At 35.8% G+C, this 13,485-nt stretch overlaps 1 protein-coding gene across 1 annotated transcript in view; it reads left to right on the top strand.

Annotated features, from left to right (window-relative positions):
- LOC136762822 (protein phosphatase 3 catalytic subunit alpha) overlaps nucleotides 1-13,485 on the top strand; it is a 237,348-nt gene continuing 223,863 nt past the window's right edge. Inside the window, exon 1 of the mRNA XM_066716361.1 lies at nucleotides 1-329. Coding sequence (XP_066572458.1) covers nucleotides 275-329 — 55 coding nt within the window. The 5' untranslated portion in view covers nucleotides 1-274. The remainder of the gene's footprint in view (nucleotides 330-13,485) is intronic.

Raw genomic sequence — 13,485 nt, 5'->3', positions numbered from 1 at the left:
CCCCGGCTTTGCCTCCACCTGATGGCAGTATGAGGCAGTCCCTGGAAGCGATTGCGTGGGAGTTCCCTCCTTCGCCATGTCAGGGTGGCGCAGTGGCTGAGGATCTCCTAGCATCCATCCATCCTCCCCCACACGGCAGCATCCATCCCCGCTCCGGGTAGCAGAGCAGCCCAGGCGGAGAGACACAGAGACACGCACCGAGTGATGCTCCTGCACCAACCGCGTCCTCCACCACAACCACGCTGCTCATAGGAATAAAACACAGAACCTGCTCATGAAGATGTCTAACGTTGACATGGTCATAAACACCACCGACAGGGTGGTCAAATGTAAGTACATTTATTCACATTTGATTGTATTTTTTTTTTTTGGGGGGGGGGGGATGTTTGTGACATGAGTAGCTATGCTTCGTGGATTTGGAAAGATAAACAGTCTGAGGGTTTGCTTCCATGTCTCCTTCTTCCTCATGAAAATAAGCATAAACATGGCATGCCTACAGACTGCATATTTAGTGGACCAGAAGCAAAATGGGTGTAATAAGGGAAGCGATTTTATTTAAATATTATGGTATTAATTGTTACATTCCATTTTCATTATTTACCGATTTTATGTCCCCGACGAATATATATGTTCAATTAAGCAAATGGTTGTTTGGGGGGTCCTTTCCGGCCGCTGCGCTGGCAGTGATGCAGCACGATTTAACCAGAATGGCACTGGATGAGCTGATGCCATGGAGATCCGCCGAGCAGCGCTGGGCAGGGGAGAGCTGCAGCTGGCATCTTGTTGTGATTAGACATATTTGTGTCTGCTGACAATGACAGCAGCTTTTCCATGGAGGGGAATTGGATTCCTAATAGGAATTTCCTGCGATTGCGGAAGGATGCGCTCTCACCACAGCATGTCAAATCCAGAATTTACCGACAGTATTGAGATGCAATAATAACAACAACAACAAAAAAAAGAACAAAAAAAAAAAAACAGTTTCAGACATGAACAGATGTTTTACTCAGGTGAAGCTTTGCGCATACCCGCTGGACTTTAATTATCGGGATCTCTTTTTATAAATGCACGGACGCACACTAAGCAAAACAATGTAATTCGCTGAAAGAGCTGCTACAGCCTATAGAACAAGTCGAAGCGATCCCTACACCGGAGAGGGATTTGATGGTAGGCTATACTAGCGTGTAATGGAAAGCAACAAAATGGATTTGCAGGGTTAATTGAAATCTGATTAGTATAATTTATTGTATGTTTTATGTTCCTAGGTTACAAGTTAATGGGGGTAATCCTAATATTGATTTTTAGCTTGGCCTCGGTGGTATACAGTGGCTACCTCTGATTTTGAAACTGAGATTTGAACACACTCTCTCTCTTTTTATATATACGGTCTTTATTTGACTTATTTATGAGCCCACGAACGTTCAGCAACAGTGACATATTTCAGCCTAAACGACACTGGTGCATCTATTAAAACGTAGACAATGATAAGTTATTAGGTCCACAGTACACTGACTGCTAATTCAATGGAAAATGGAGTTTCAGATACTAAGCTAAGTATTAGCATATTGCACACTGCCCAGTATTTGAAGCCGAGTACAGTGCTGTTAATGCAATTCCAAATGCATTTTTTATGGAATATTTGATATGCCTATGCATATGTGTGGGTGGGCAAAGAAGGGGGTATGGCGGAGGTTCAATACAGCACATACTGTGCATCAGATATGTATTGCATCTATGTTTATTTTTATAATAATAATAATAATAATAATAATAATAATAATAATAATAATAATAATTATTATTATTATTATTATTATTTTTTTATTATTTTTATTATTGAAAGCAGAATTCACATCGAGTATGTATGTATACTATATATATATATATATATATATATATATATATATATATATATAGAGAGAGAGAGAGAGAGAGAGAGAGAGATACATATATAAATATAGTATATGAGGTAGTGGTGTAATGTAATTGGCTCTGTTTTCTTTCTTACTGCATTTGGAGAATAATCCATGTAACTGAAATACAGTATATTGGCCATGACTAACAAAGCAACTGAACAGTGTACTAAATGGAGCAGCAATGCACATTGAAGACCATCCTTTCAGGCAAGATGTTAACTGTTTGTTCTCTGGAAAATGTATTTATGTCCAAAAGCTTTAATTTATGTTTTGTTTGAGATGTAGTTACAATGTAGAAACGAAGGAGGTATCAATACCATTAGACTTTGCTGAACATATGTTACGGTCATAACTTAATAAATTATCTGATGTAAATTTTTTGTGTTTGTTCTTTATGTTGTACCAGCCTCAGCTACTCTTCATTTTATATTCACAAACAGACATTTCATATATATTTCACAGAGATAATTTATATTAGCAACATGAGATTTAAACATATCTGTCCCGATTGTATGTAAAACATATATTGTGTTGAATATAAGGCATATATTATCATAAAATTATTCCTAAAACAATAATCAACATTATTTAGTTTTACCTGAAAGTTTTTCAGTGGTTATTGTGCTGGAACAATGAATCTTTGGTGCTAGCTGTTAGGAGATATTCTGCTACTTCTACACTCTTTTGGATTACCTTGCTTCTTTGTTACGTATATGGCTGTTTGAGGTAACTCATTCTGAAGGTTGTTTCTGGAATATATACCTGCCATTATAAATGAACTAATTTACTACTATTAACACTATTCTGGCAATTGCAATAGTAATACTAGTAATAACAGATCTCTTTAGTCTTGCAATTTCATTAATGAAATGTAATAGCACAGGGCCATTTGTCATGATGCTGTTCCATAATGACATTAAGTGATATGATAGGAGCTACAGAGCCCTCAAAGTCCAAGTGTTATTTTATCCACTTTGTTTGAATAACTGTTTTCATTCTAACCACTCAGTGCTGCAGAGCATTCATTGTTTGGTGGTAGACATTACAGACTTTCAATTTCAGTGCTCTTTCTTTCCCACTTAATTTATATTTGCTTGCTCAGTTTTTCTTTTGCCCTGCATTTATATTTAATGTTTCCTCTTGCTTCGATCTACAGCTTCTATTTTCTATCTCACGCCTACAAGGTGTATGATTTCATTTTCCTATCTACTATATGGTCATCTTCTACACAATTTTTCATTGTTTCATCTCTTAGGATCAATTCAATAACTTCCTTTGTCCATCTTTGATCTGTTCTTCTTGCAATGTGTCCAGTCCATTGCCATTTTAAAATTGTTACTCTTTCAATTATGTCACATATTTTGGTTTGTTCTTGAATCAATTAATTCCCTTTTCTATCTGTTCTTGTTATTCCAAGCATACACCTTTCCATGCTCCTTCGTGTCGTCCACAGTTTCTGTATCTTTTTTGCATTAAGTGGCAAAATGTAGCACATATGTAGTTCTTATTAACAGTATGATTTTCAACATAAGAAATCAGTCATGAAGATATGTAAAGCCTGATTTGTGTCACTGAATCACTTCACTTAGTGAAAAAATTACCATGAATGCATTTACTGCAAAGAGCATGAACTTATGTGTGATGATATTCAGTCACCAGACCTAATGTGTTTCACAAACAAGCATGAGCTGGACAGTTACATAGCTCATAAGCCATCCCTAGAGATGGCGTTCATTGATGCAATGATTGTTCGACATGTTCGGCGACCTGCACCAGTGTGAGAACTATAAAATCGGTAAAGTTCCATACAGTAAATATGATTATTAATTAAACAACTTAGTTTTGATATACAGTGAGGGAAAAAAGTATTTGATCCCCTGCTGATTTTGTACATTTGCCCACTGACAAAGATATGATCAGTCTATAATTTTAATGGTAGGTGTATTTTAACAGTGAGAGACAGAATAACAACAACAAAAATCCAGAAAAATGCATTTCAAAAAAGTTATAAATTGATTTTCATGTTAATGAGGGAAATAAGTATTTGACCCCTTCGACTTAGTACTTGGTGGCAAAACCCTTGTTGGCAATCACAGAGGTCAGACGTTTCTTGTAGTTGGCCACCAGGTTTGCACACATCTCAGGAGGGATTTTGTCTCACTCCTCTTTGAAGAAGTCATTAAGGTTTCGAGGCTGACGTTTGGAAACTCGAACCTTCAGCTCCCTCCACAGATTTTCTATGGGGTTAAGGTCTGGAGACTGGCTAGGCCACTCCAAGACCTTAATATGCTTCTTCTTGAGCCACTCCTTTGTTGCCTTGGCTGTGTGTTTTGGGCTGGAATACCCATCCACGACCCATTTTCAATGCCCTGGCTGAGGGAAGGAGGTTATCACCCAAGATTTGACGGTACATGGCCCCTATTCACACTGGGTTTATTTCAAACAAACTGGGTTCGGTTCGTTTACTTTGAAACAATGTATCAGTGTGCTCGCTGTTCACATTTGCCTTGTGTACAAACACGCTGAGTTGGAACTTGGGTTTGTTTCGTGGTTCACTTCTGTGTTTTCTCAGACTCAGATCACGTGTGTTCATATTGCAAGGTGAATGTATATTCAGTGTTGCTGGTGGCATCTATGGCAGAGTTCACTTGTGTGTTTTAACCTTACTCTAGTACAGCTCTCATGCAGTTTTTGCAGGAAAATACCAGAGAGGCTGGTTACATGCATTTACTCAAGACATTTCATCATGGAATCCATGGCTGTCATATGACAACTTGTTCAAATTTAACAGTGTGCAGCTGTGGCGTGTGCCTCACGTAAAGTGGTTTAATACTTTTTTTACCAATCTTTCCCGAGTGGTTTTTCATGTCACTGATGAAGCTAGCAATTCAAACATGTGAATTTAAGTGTTTTAAAGTTAAGATTACAACATGATGTAAGTACCGTCTCAGTACAGTCCCAATACAAGCATTGTTTGGGCTCAGCTGGTTAAATTGTAGGCATCCTACACAACTCATCATAATTTGCACAGTTATAAATCCCATCATTTGGTACAGAGTTAATGCTATTTTCTAATGCAGAATTATCTTATTGGTTTAAAATAGCACTTAGGTCTGATCTGTAGTGATCAAGCTGGGGTGGAATGAAAACCAGAACACACAGTGGGTCCTAAGGATCAGGATTCAGGACCCTGAGGCACTATGCACAGAATATACTGCTTCTGCTGCAGAGTCAATAACTTCAGGACCTACCAGCATCGTAACTCCAGTAGTTATTGAACTTCTATGTGAGTTTATGATCAGACCATCAACATTCAACAGCTTGGAAACCTCCTGGAAATGGATAAAGAATGCTGTACTTACATTATGCATTTAGGTGCAGACGTACACTTAACACTTACGTTCTGGCTTATCTGTCAGTATTTAAATTATTTTGTTTTCAAAATGTGCAACTTATACAATTTTCAAAAGTGCCTTAGCCATGTATATCCATTTATAATTTAAAGGACACTGCTAGTTAAGTTGTATTTTCACATACGTGTTTTTGAAACACATGAAAATGTATTGAAGTTGTGAGCTGTAAGACTCATCTATGATCTGCAGATACTACCATTATGGGGGAAACATTATGTGGTATTCTTTTCCACTCTTTGGGGAAAGAAGCACAAGTTAAACAGCACTCGTTGTACATATACATTTCAAATCAAGTGTAACATTGACAAAGCATCTTGAGTAAAGCAAAAATCTATGTAAAAAGAAAGCTATTTTTTAAACTGCCATAATGCTTCTCATAGTGTGTGGGAGCTTTTCCCACTTTGTCATATATGATTCTTACTGCTTTTAAATAATTTGGAAAATGATAGGAGATTATTGAGACACCGCTTTACTAGTGAGGTGCAAGTGTTTAATTAAATCAGAAGGGTATTGTTCTAGAGTCTTCTAGTTACAAAAGCATGGCATTCAAGTCAATAACGTATAGCCTAATGCATAGGTATATAGAACACTGAGAAAGGCTTTGATATTTCAACATGCTGTTGAATACTTGAGTTGCCAAATAAATAAATAGGTTTTTGCCTGAAGGAATTTTTTGAGTGAGTGCCAGCTTCTGTTTTGTAAGTTACTGATATACGTGCCACTTTCAGACTTATGCAATTTTTGTGGAGACAAATCTTATATGATGAATCTTTTAAGGAATAGTGTTACATAAAGATCTGTACTGAAAAAAGCTAAGATACATACAATACTACAATTACAGCTACAACAACAAAAAATACTACTACTAATACTACTACCACCACTACTACTAGTAATAATAATAACACAAATTGCATCTGATTAGCAAATATTGATTCTCTCTTTATGACAAATCGGATACACTTCAAAATACAGGTACATTAACTACACTGTACTTACACTCTGATTACATTATTAAATACATAGTGTATGCATGTAAGTACCGTTTAAATCATATAACCAGGCCAGTAATTACACTGTACTATTACTACATATAACAACATGACATTACACTTAGTTATGTTATGATTTCTTTAAAAAACAATTGGTGTAGGTACACTGTAAATACAGTGTACTTAATGTGGTGAATACATTTAATTACACGATTACCATCATGTTTAATTAGTGATTTGAACAATATTGAATTCCACTTTTCAAATGTCCTCAGATTATATGCAAAAGTATATCACCTCTCGATGAAAACTTGTTTAACCCCATTTTAATTTAAACCTTGTATCTTTAACCTCTGTTCAATTGTATTATTATGATTCTTTTTAAATGCTCTCATCCACAACTTACACTATATCCCACTGTTTTATACTTAGTTACCCATTTATACAGCTGGGTTTGTACTGGAGCAATCTAGGTAAATTTCCTGACCGCTTCTGCACACTGCTGCCCGTGTGGATGTGTAATGCACTGATATGAAGCATATTCCTCTACAAAAGCTACACACCAGCAGTACCCCATACGGATAGACATCTGTTAATGTAATTACAATGTGTATCATCATGATAGTACAATACAATATTTGCAAAGGCAAGTAACCAATCAGACCTCAGAGAGCTTGTGACAGGTTAGAGTTATTTTAAATAGTGGAAGTACAGTGTCGTTAATGTACCTGTATTTTGAAGTGTATACAAGAAATCTGCTATTTATTATAAACAAACTGGCTCAGATACTGTATACTTAATATGGTGAAAACATTTAATTACTTGATTACTATCATGTTTAATTAGTGATATGAACTTATTGTGATTTATTGCATTGAAAAAATATGTAATTATAACTCTCTTTCCAAGATGTAATTGTTTTGCAAGTTTTAGTGCAGTGAGCTTTTGAGTTTAAAAAAACAAAAACAATGTTTTATATTTATGGAGATAGAAGCTATTAATGTAGACTAAAGAACTACTGGGTATCATACTTGTTGCCCTTGATTAAATGCAATGTAAATACATTCAGGACATCATTTTCAGATAATGGTATTGGAAACATTTGAGCCCTTAAACAAATAATCAGCAGTTACACAAATAGAAGTAGTGCAGTTGTTTGGAGAGATTGCCTTTTTCACACCCCCACTATAGCAGTACAATAATAGCTTTCCACATTGTGGTGGCCCAGATAAGGCACTTAACTATTTATTATTTGTATTTTATTTATTTATGTATTGGCAGACGCCTTATCCAGGGCGACAAAACTACCTCTGGAGATGGTTTAGAGCTGTTATAAAATGGCAGACCCAGCAGAGGCAGATCCAAAAGCACAATGTGCTGCATCATTACCATTCTGCATGTCATCTGGATCCAAAGAGACCTCTTTACCTCACCCAGTAGTTGAGTACTGAGTCATGACTAGGGTGGATTGTTTTTTCAACTTGATTTGGGGGACTTGCTTACAATCTAATTTTTATAAGTGTATTAAAGAGTCCATATAAATCTGTCAGTTTAATATTATGTACCTTTGCAAACTTGTCAAGTTTTCCATATGATTTAATATGATTATTATTATTTAAATAATGAAAATGAAAACCTGCTTCAGTCTGCAAAAAGGACAATAACCACAAGCACACAGCCAAAGCGACACTGGAGTGGCCCAGTCAAAGGCCAGACTTGAATCTGTGACAAGACTTGAAGATTACTGTCCACCAACGATATCCATCCAACTTGATGGAGCTTGAAATATTTGCCAAGATGAATGGGTGAGTATTGCACAATCCAGATTTGTAAACTTGGTAGAGACTTACCCCAAAGGACTCACAGCTGTAATTGGTGCCAAAGGTGGTTTTACCAAGTACTGAGGGGGGTGAAGATCAAGACAAATATCTGTAATTTGTAAAGTGATGTAATTTTGACCTGAATTATTTGGCATGCTCTAGGTGTCTTTTTAATTATTTTCAGAAATTGAATGAAGCAGGACATCATAATTTAGATTTTTTTAAATGTGTAAATTTACTCCACAATGATTTTTTCATTATTGCTCAGGCCCATGTGGAGTAAATGTGACTTGAAATACATGCTCCTTTTTCATTTTGCTAGCTTCACAGACCTGTTCTTTGATTCTGAATGACAGTAACAGATGTCACCAGGGTAAAGACAGCAGTCAGCTTCCACAGTCCAAGAGGTTTTCTTTATTAGGAACATAAGAAACATGTAAAATACAAAGATACTGCTACAGTATTTCCAATTAAATGTATGAACTAAAAAATAAAATCAGTAATGGAGTATAGGGAAATCCATTCCTGAGACCAAATACTATAGTATCTAACTTCTTAAAGGGTTGTTACTGAGTAATTCCCATCATATTTACTTGATTTCCAATTGTGTATAGTAACTACAGCTATAATTAACCAGTAGAGAATACATTTTGATGTTATTTCAAATAATTTACCAGACTACTGTTCAATAATCTAAATAGCCTTGTTACACAATGATCCACATTGAGGCCTATTTTACCATTTTGCCCTATGTATTTGACCATCATTGGTCAATATACAGAAATAAATATTGCATAGACAGGAACTATATGTAATATTTTACCACACACCATCTGCTTCTATTTTTAGAATATAATTATTTTTTTGCACAGGCCCTTTCGTAAAACAAACAAATTGCTGAGCATGGAGTATAATATTTTACTCATAATATTTTCCTGCAGTGTCAGATTAAGGCAAGATTTTATTTTTAGTTTTTTTTTCTTTATATTTCCATCTACAGGAATAGGTTTGATCTAAGTTAAATGAAATCTTTTGCTGGTTTCATCCATGCAGTCTTCCTAATTAGGACTAGCTGTCAAGGGTATTTCATTGTTTTTCCTTCTTGTGTATAGATGATCTTTCATGAGCAAAGCCTGCATTAATTGCAGAACTTCAAACGCCTTTTTAAACCTTTCTATGAAGACACGCCAAATTGAAAAGCATATCTGGGTCAGTTGCAGCCGCAAAGCAACACAGAACAAAATTGTATGAGTTCAGTAGTTTTTACAGTAGATATTCTTGCAAATAAGGTATATACACATCAAACTGAAAATAATATATATTTGCGAGCCAGTCAGGTATCATTTCATTCCCTTTTGTACCTTTCATTGTGAGGCCACTAGCTAGAGCTTAGGCTTCAATTAGTTTAAATGAGTTTGGCAGTCTCAACTGTGTTTTTATTTTTTTTCTAGATCGTACTGTAGTTAATGTAGGTCATAAGGAGAGTTGGCCAAGCTAGAATATGTAGAGGCATTAGATTTAGAATATGTGTATATATATATATTATTTTTTTTAAAAAACATTTTCTAGAAACCCCCTTCATTACATATAGGTCAGACCAGCGCAAGTTCCTGCTAACTCAAATTAAACCTAGACTGTATTTAACAGATCACACTTTCCTATGTAGTAACTTTGAACAATACCCTATCCTTATTTCTTTCCAGTAGATATACACACTGGCATTTTTGTTAATTTTGTCAAGCAGAGTGACCTGCCAGTAATTTGACATCCATACATCAGTTGTAATGAAGGTTCAGTGTGACTTCAGTTAATCATTTGCAAAAGAGTATATATTTAATATATATACCACCAGAAATGTAAACCACAGTATAAGGTGATCTGGGATGGTGACACAAATGTGAACTATTCTTAAAAGCTTGTATTATGTATAGTTAATTTTTGGTTAAGCAGACCAATATACCCCAAGGTAGCGAGTAGCTCTCTTAGCAAGGTGTTGGTATGTCAGTTTCTGTAGTGTAGTAGTTATCATGTTTGCCTCACATGTGAAAGGTCCCTGGTTTGAAACCAGGCAGAAACATCCTGTGGTGCATGTGTGCCTGTGCTGTGTTACCTGTTCCCCTCTCTCTGCCCCAAGGCCGGGTGTCATTTTCTCTTTTTGTAATGATTGATGCCTTGTACTTCTCTGTATTTTTGCACTTATGTTGTAAGTCGCCCTGGATAAGGGCGTCTGCCAAGAAATAAAAAAAATAATAATAAAAAGGTCCATAGCTGTCTCAGGATCTGACACTATTATACTAGGCAAAAGTAGACTTTGCTGACAAAGGGTCAGTCTGTGGTCAGACATGGAGGCAGAGTGGGGCACTGCAAGCCGTTTCAGTACTGTAGTGATGTTCGTCAGGTCAGCAATATCACTCCTCTCATAAAATCGCAATATCGTCTCTCCTAGGAGAGACAGATGGTGAATAAGCAGGATCACCCCTCAGGTGCGCAAAAGCTACACATTAAGCAATCCTGTAATACAGATCTTGTGAGGTCAACAGCGCAATGATTATGATTATTGTTCCACGAAAGGCAGTGCTCAATGCCAGGCTGGTTGATTTCATGGTTGTTATTGTTATGTAAATCATGAATTAAGGCTTCATAGCTGCGTTAGTAGTGGTAGTAGTAGTAGTGGTATTAATTGTAGGTGTAGTAGTAGGTAACATTTTAAATGTAAATGTCTTTTTCTTCCCCACAGTGACTTTAATAATAGAAAGTATATACACTTATTCAACTCTTGACTTAAATGGTATGATTTACCATTACCCTATGCAAACATTTTAAATAATTACTTAGTCTTTTTTAAATACTTACTTAGAGTATAAATAGTAAGTGTCACACTATTAATTTTTGAACTGATTACCTCTTAAAAGCAAGGTTATGGTTATATTAATCCTAAACTTTTTTTTGAATTATTGATTCAATTTATAGTATTCACAATCCAGTTATAGCTATATTAACAGATAGTGAACTATCTATATATACATACATTGACATATTTATACCTTTGTTTGTAAGTTACACATATCAAAAACTGGCCCTAAAAACATTGAGACCACAGTAAATATATAACACACAGATTGAGTGATGTGAAAGTTGATCACTTTTCTTGTAATATATATATAAGGTGAGTGGCAGTGGCATTGGCTTTTCCATGCATCTTCTCTGGGCTCTTCTGTTGCAATTAACTGACGGAATGCAGGCCAACGAGCATTTGACAACATCTCTGAAAATGAACATTTGTTCATTTTCCTTTGTTTGTATGTGGTTTAATGGTGTTGGGTGGGTGAAAGGGATGAGTATGTGGACTTTCTGATTCCGAAATGCTGGATAATTCTGCATACTCAGAATAACCTTGATAAATTCTAGGCTAGTTTTCAGGAGAGGCAGAACAGTCAAGGTTGTCAGTGGCCTACTTTCTAACTGTGATTCTGGGTCAGTATCTGTGTTAGTACTAGTGGGCCTAAGTGCAGCAGTCGATTATTCAAATTGTACCATTTTATTAAGATGCCTGCAGGGTTCTATAGTTATATGTTTTCAGTGTATATGTTTTGTGGTGCTTCTTAGACAATAGTGAACATTCTTCTCTCTAAGGATATATGTAAACCATGTCATATTATATGAATGGAAAATGTCCACAAAGATGTATATGAAAACTTGTCAAGATACTGAAAATTGTGTCAGTGGACTGGGCTTTGCATTTATTGGTTCTAATGAGCATCTATGACGACAATGCATTGTTTGTGTATAAGTGCTTGCTAATCATTGTATGAAACCAAATAAAGTAAAATGAAGCACCCTATCCTTAAACAACAAGTGATTATATATCACTTTTTGTGGAAATGCTTTCAACTTGCATTTTCACCATCAGATCTGTTTCTACATTCAGGTTATTTCTGTGCTTGTTCTTCAATAAATAAACACAGACAACCCTATTGCACACTATTAATTTCTATATTATCTAGTCTTGTTCTTGTGTTTTTTAGAATATCTGAGAATATCACATTTGCTTATTCTAATATGATAGTTCTGGGGCCACAAGATACCAGAATTGGAGATGTAGTGTCTTGACAGCATTGTCGTGTAGTGGAATGAGCTGCATGAACTTTCCTAGTACATAATCATGCTTAATTTGACTAATATTCAAAAGAGATGTGTTCTATATATTTATATATTGTGTCAAAAAAATGATATTGACTCTAAATGTGTAACATATTGAATCAAACCCCAGATTCAGGGACTTGCATACCGTTGAAAATTCAGTTGGGTAGCAGACTCATTATAAACTATACAATGTTAAAAAAATCATTTTGCTTGATTAACTGGACATTATGTTACAAACTACTAGCATGAGCACTTACAAAGTGGGAAAATTGGAAACTCTTTATTTGGAGAATTAGTTTGCATGTTGAGATTTTGAGCTAGACTAAATCAAGCATCATTATCGAACGCGAAAGAGGTTACTAATTCACAGCCTCCAATTCACACTCAAAACAAAAACACTCAGTCCTGTGATAGAGGCAGTGAAACATATGTCTCCGGTAGGAAGGTAAAACAGCCTACAGCTGTTGGGGACCAACCCACAGCTGTTATTCTGCACTTTTTAAAGGACTGAAACCAATGAAAAAGGTAGAAAGGCAGAAAGAGAGATAAAATAATAGTTTGACATTTGTGGCTTTCTCTGTATTCCACCTTTATTTATTTAACTCCCTACATCTTCTAGAGCTTTTTGGCAGCAATAAGAATGCATTCACATAGAAATCATTAATCTGTACTTGTATTGCATATGTACAAAATCTTGCTTTATAGTAAAATAATATGTAACTTTATTATTGCAAGGACATCACATATATTTAATGTAAAATAAATATAATGAATGCTATGTTAAAAATGTTATTAGAAAACTGAGTGAAGCATGGATATTGTTAAGCTTAACCTCTATGATACATATGTCCTCTATTTAGCTCCTCCTGTCTAGCAAATACGTATGGGCTGCATGCATATTATTTTTGGGAGGTGTATGTTGTGCATGATTGTATTGGTTGAATTTTAATCCTGTGCTTAATCCAGATGATCAACTTTTTGCTCAACTCACAGTCTGGAACACGTTGTGTAAAACCTTGTGTATTTTTACAGAATCAGGACAAATGACAGCCTATCAACAAGGATCTCCTAGCAGTGGGGTCCATGACAATTCGTCCCCGTCAATTCGCTCCCGCGATAATTGGTCCCGGTGACAATTCGTCCCTGCAATAATTGGTCCCCGCGTCAATTCGCCCTATAACAATTCACACTGGCCAACAAT

The sequence above is a fragment of the Amia ocellicauda genome, chromosome 11, assembly GCF_036373705.1.
Source record: "Amia ocellicauda isolate fAmiCal2 chromosome 11, fAmiCal2.hap1, whole genome shotgun sequence".
Classification (NCBI taxonomy): domain Eukaryota; kingdom Metazoa; phylum Chordata; class Actinopteri; order Amiiformes; family Amiidae; genus Amia; species Amia ocellicauda.
The sequence above is the reverse complement of the archived record's forward strand: the minus strand, read 5'-3'. Positions and strand labels throughout refer to the sequence as shown.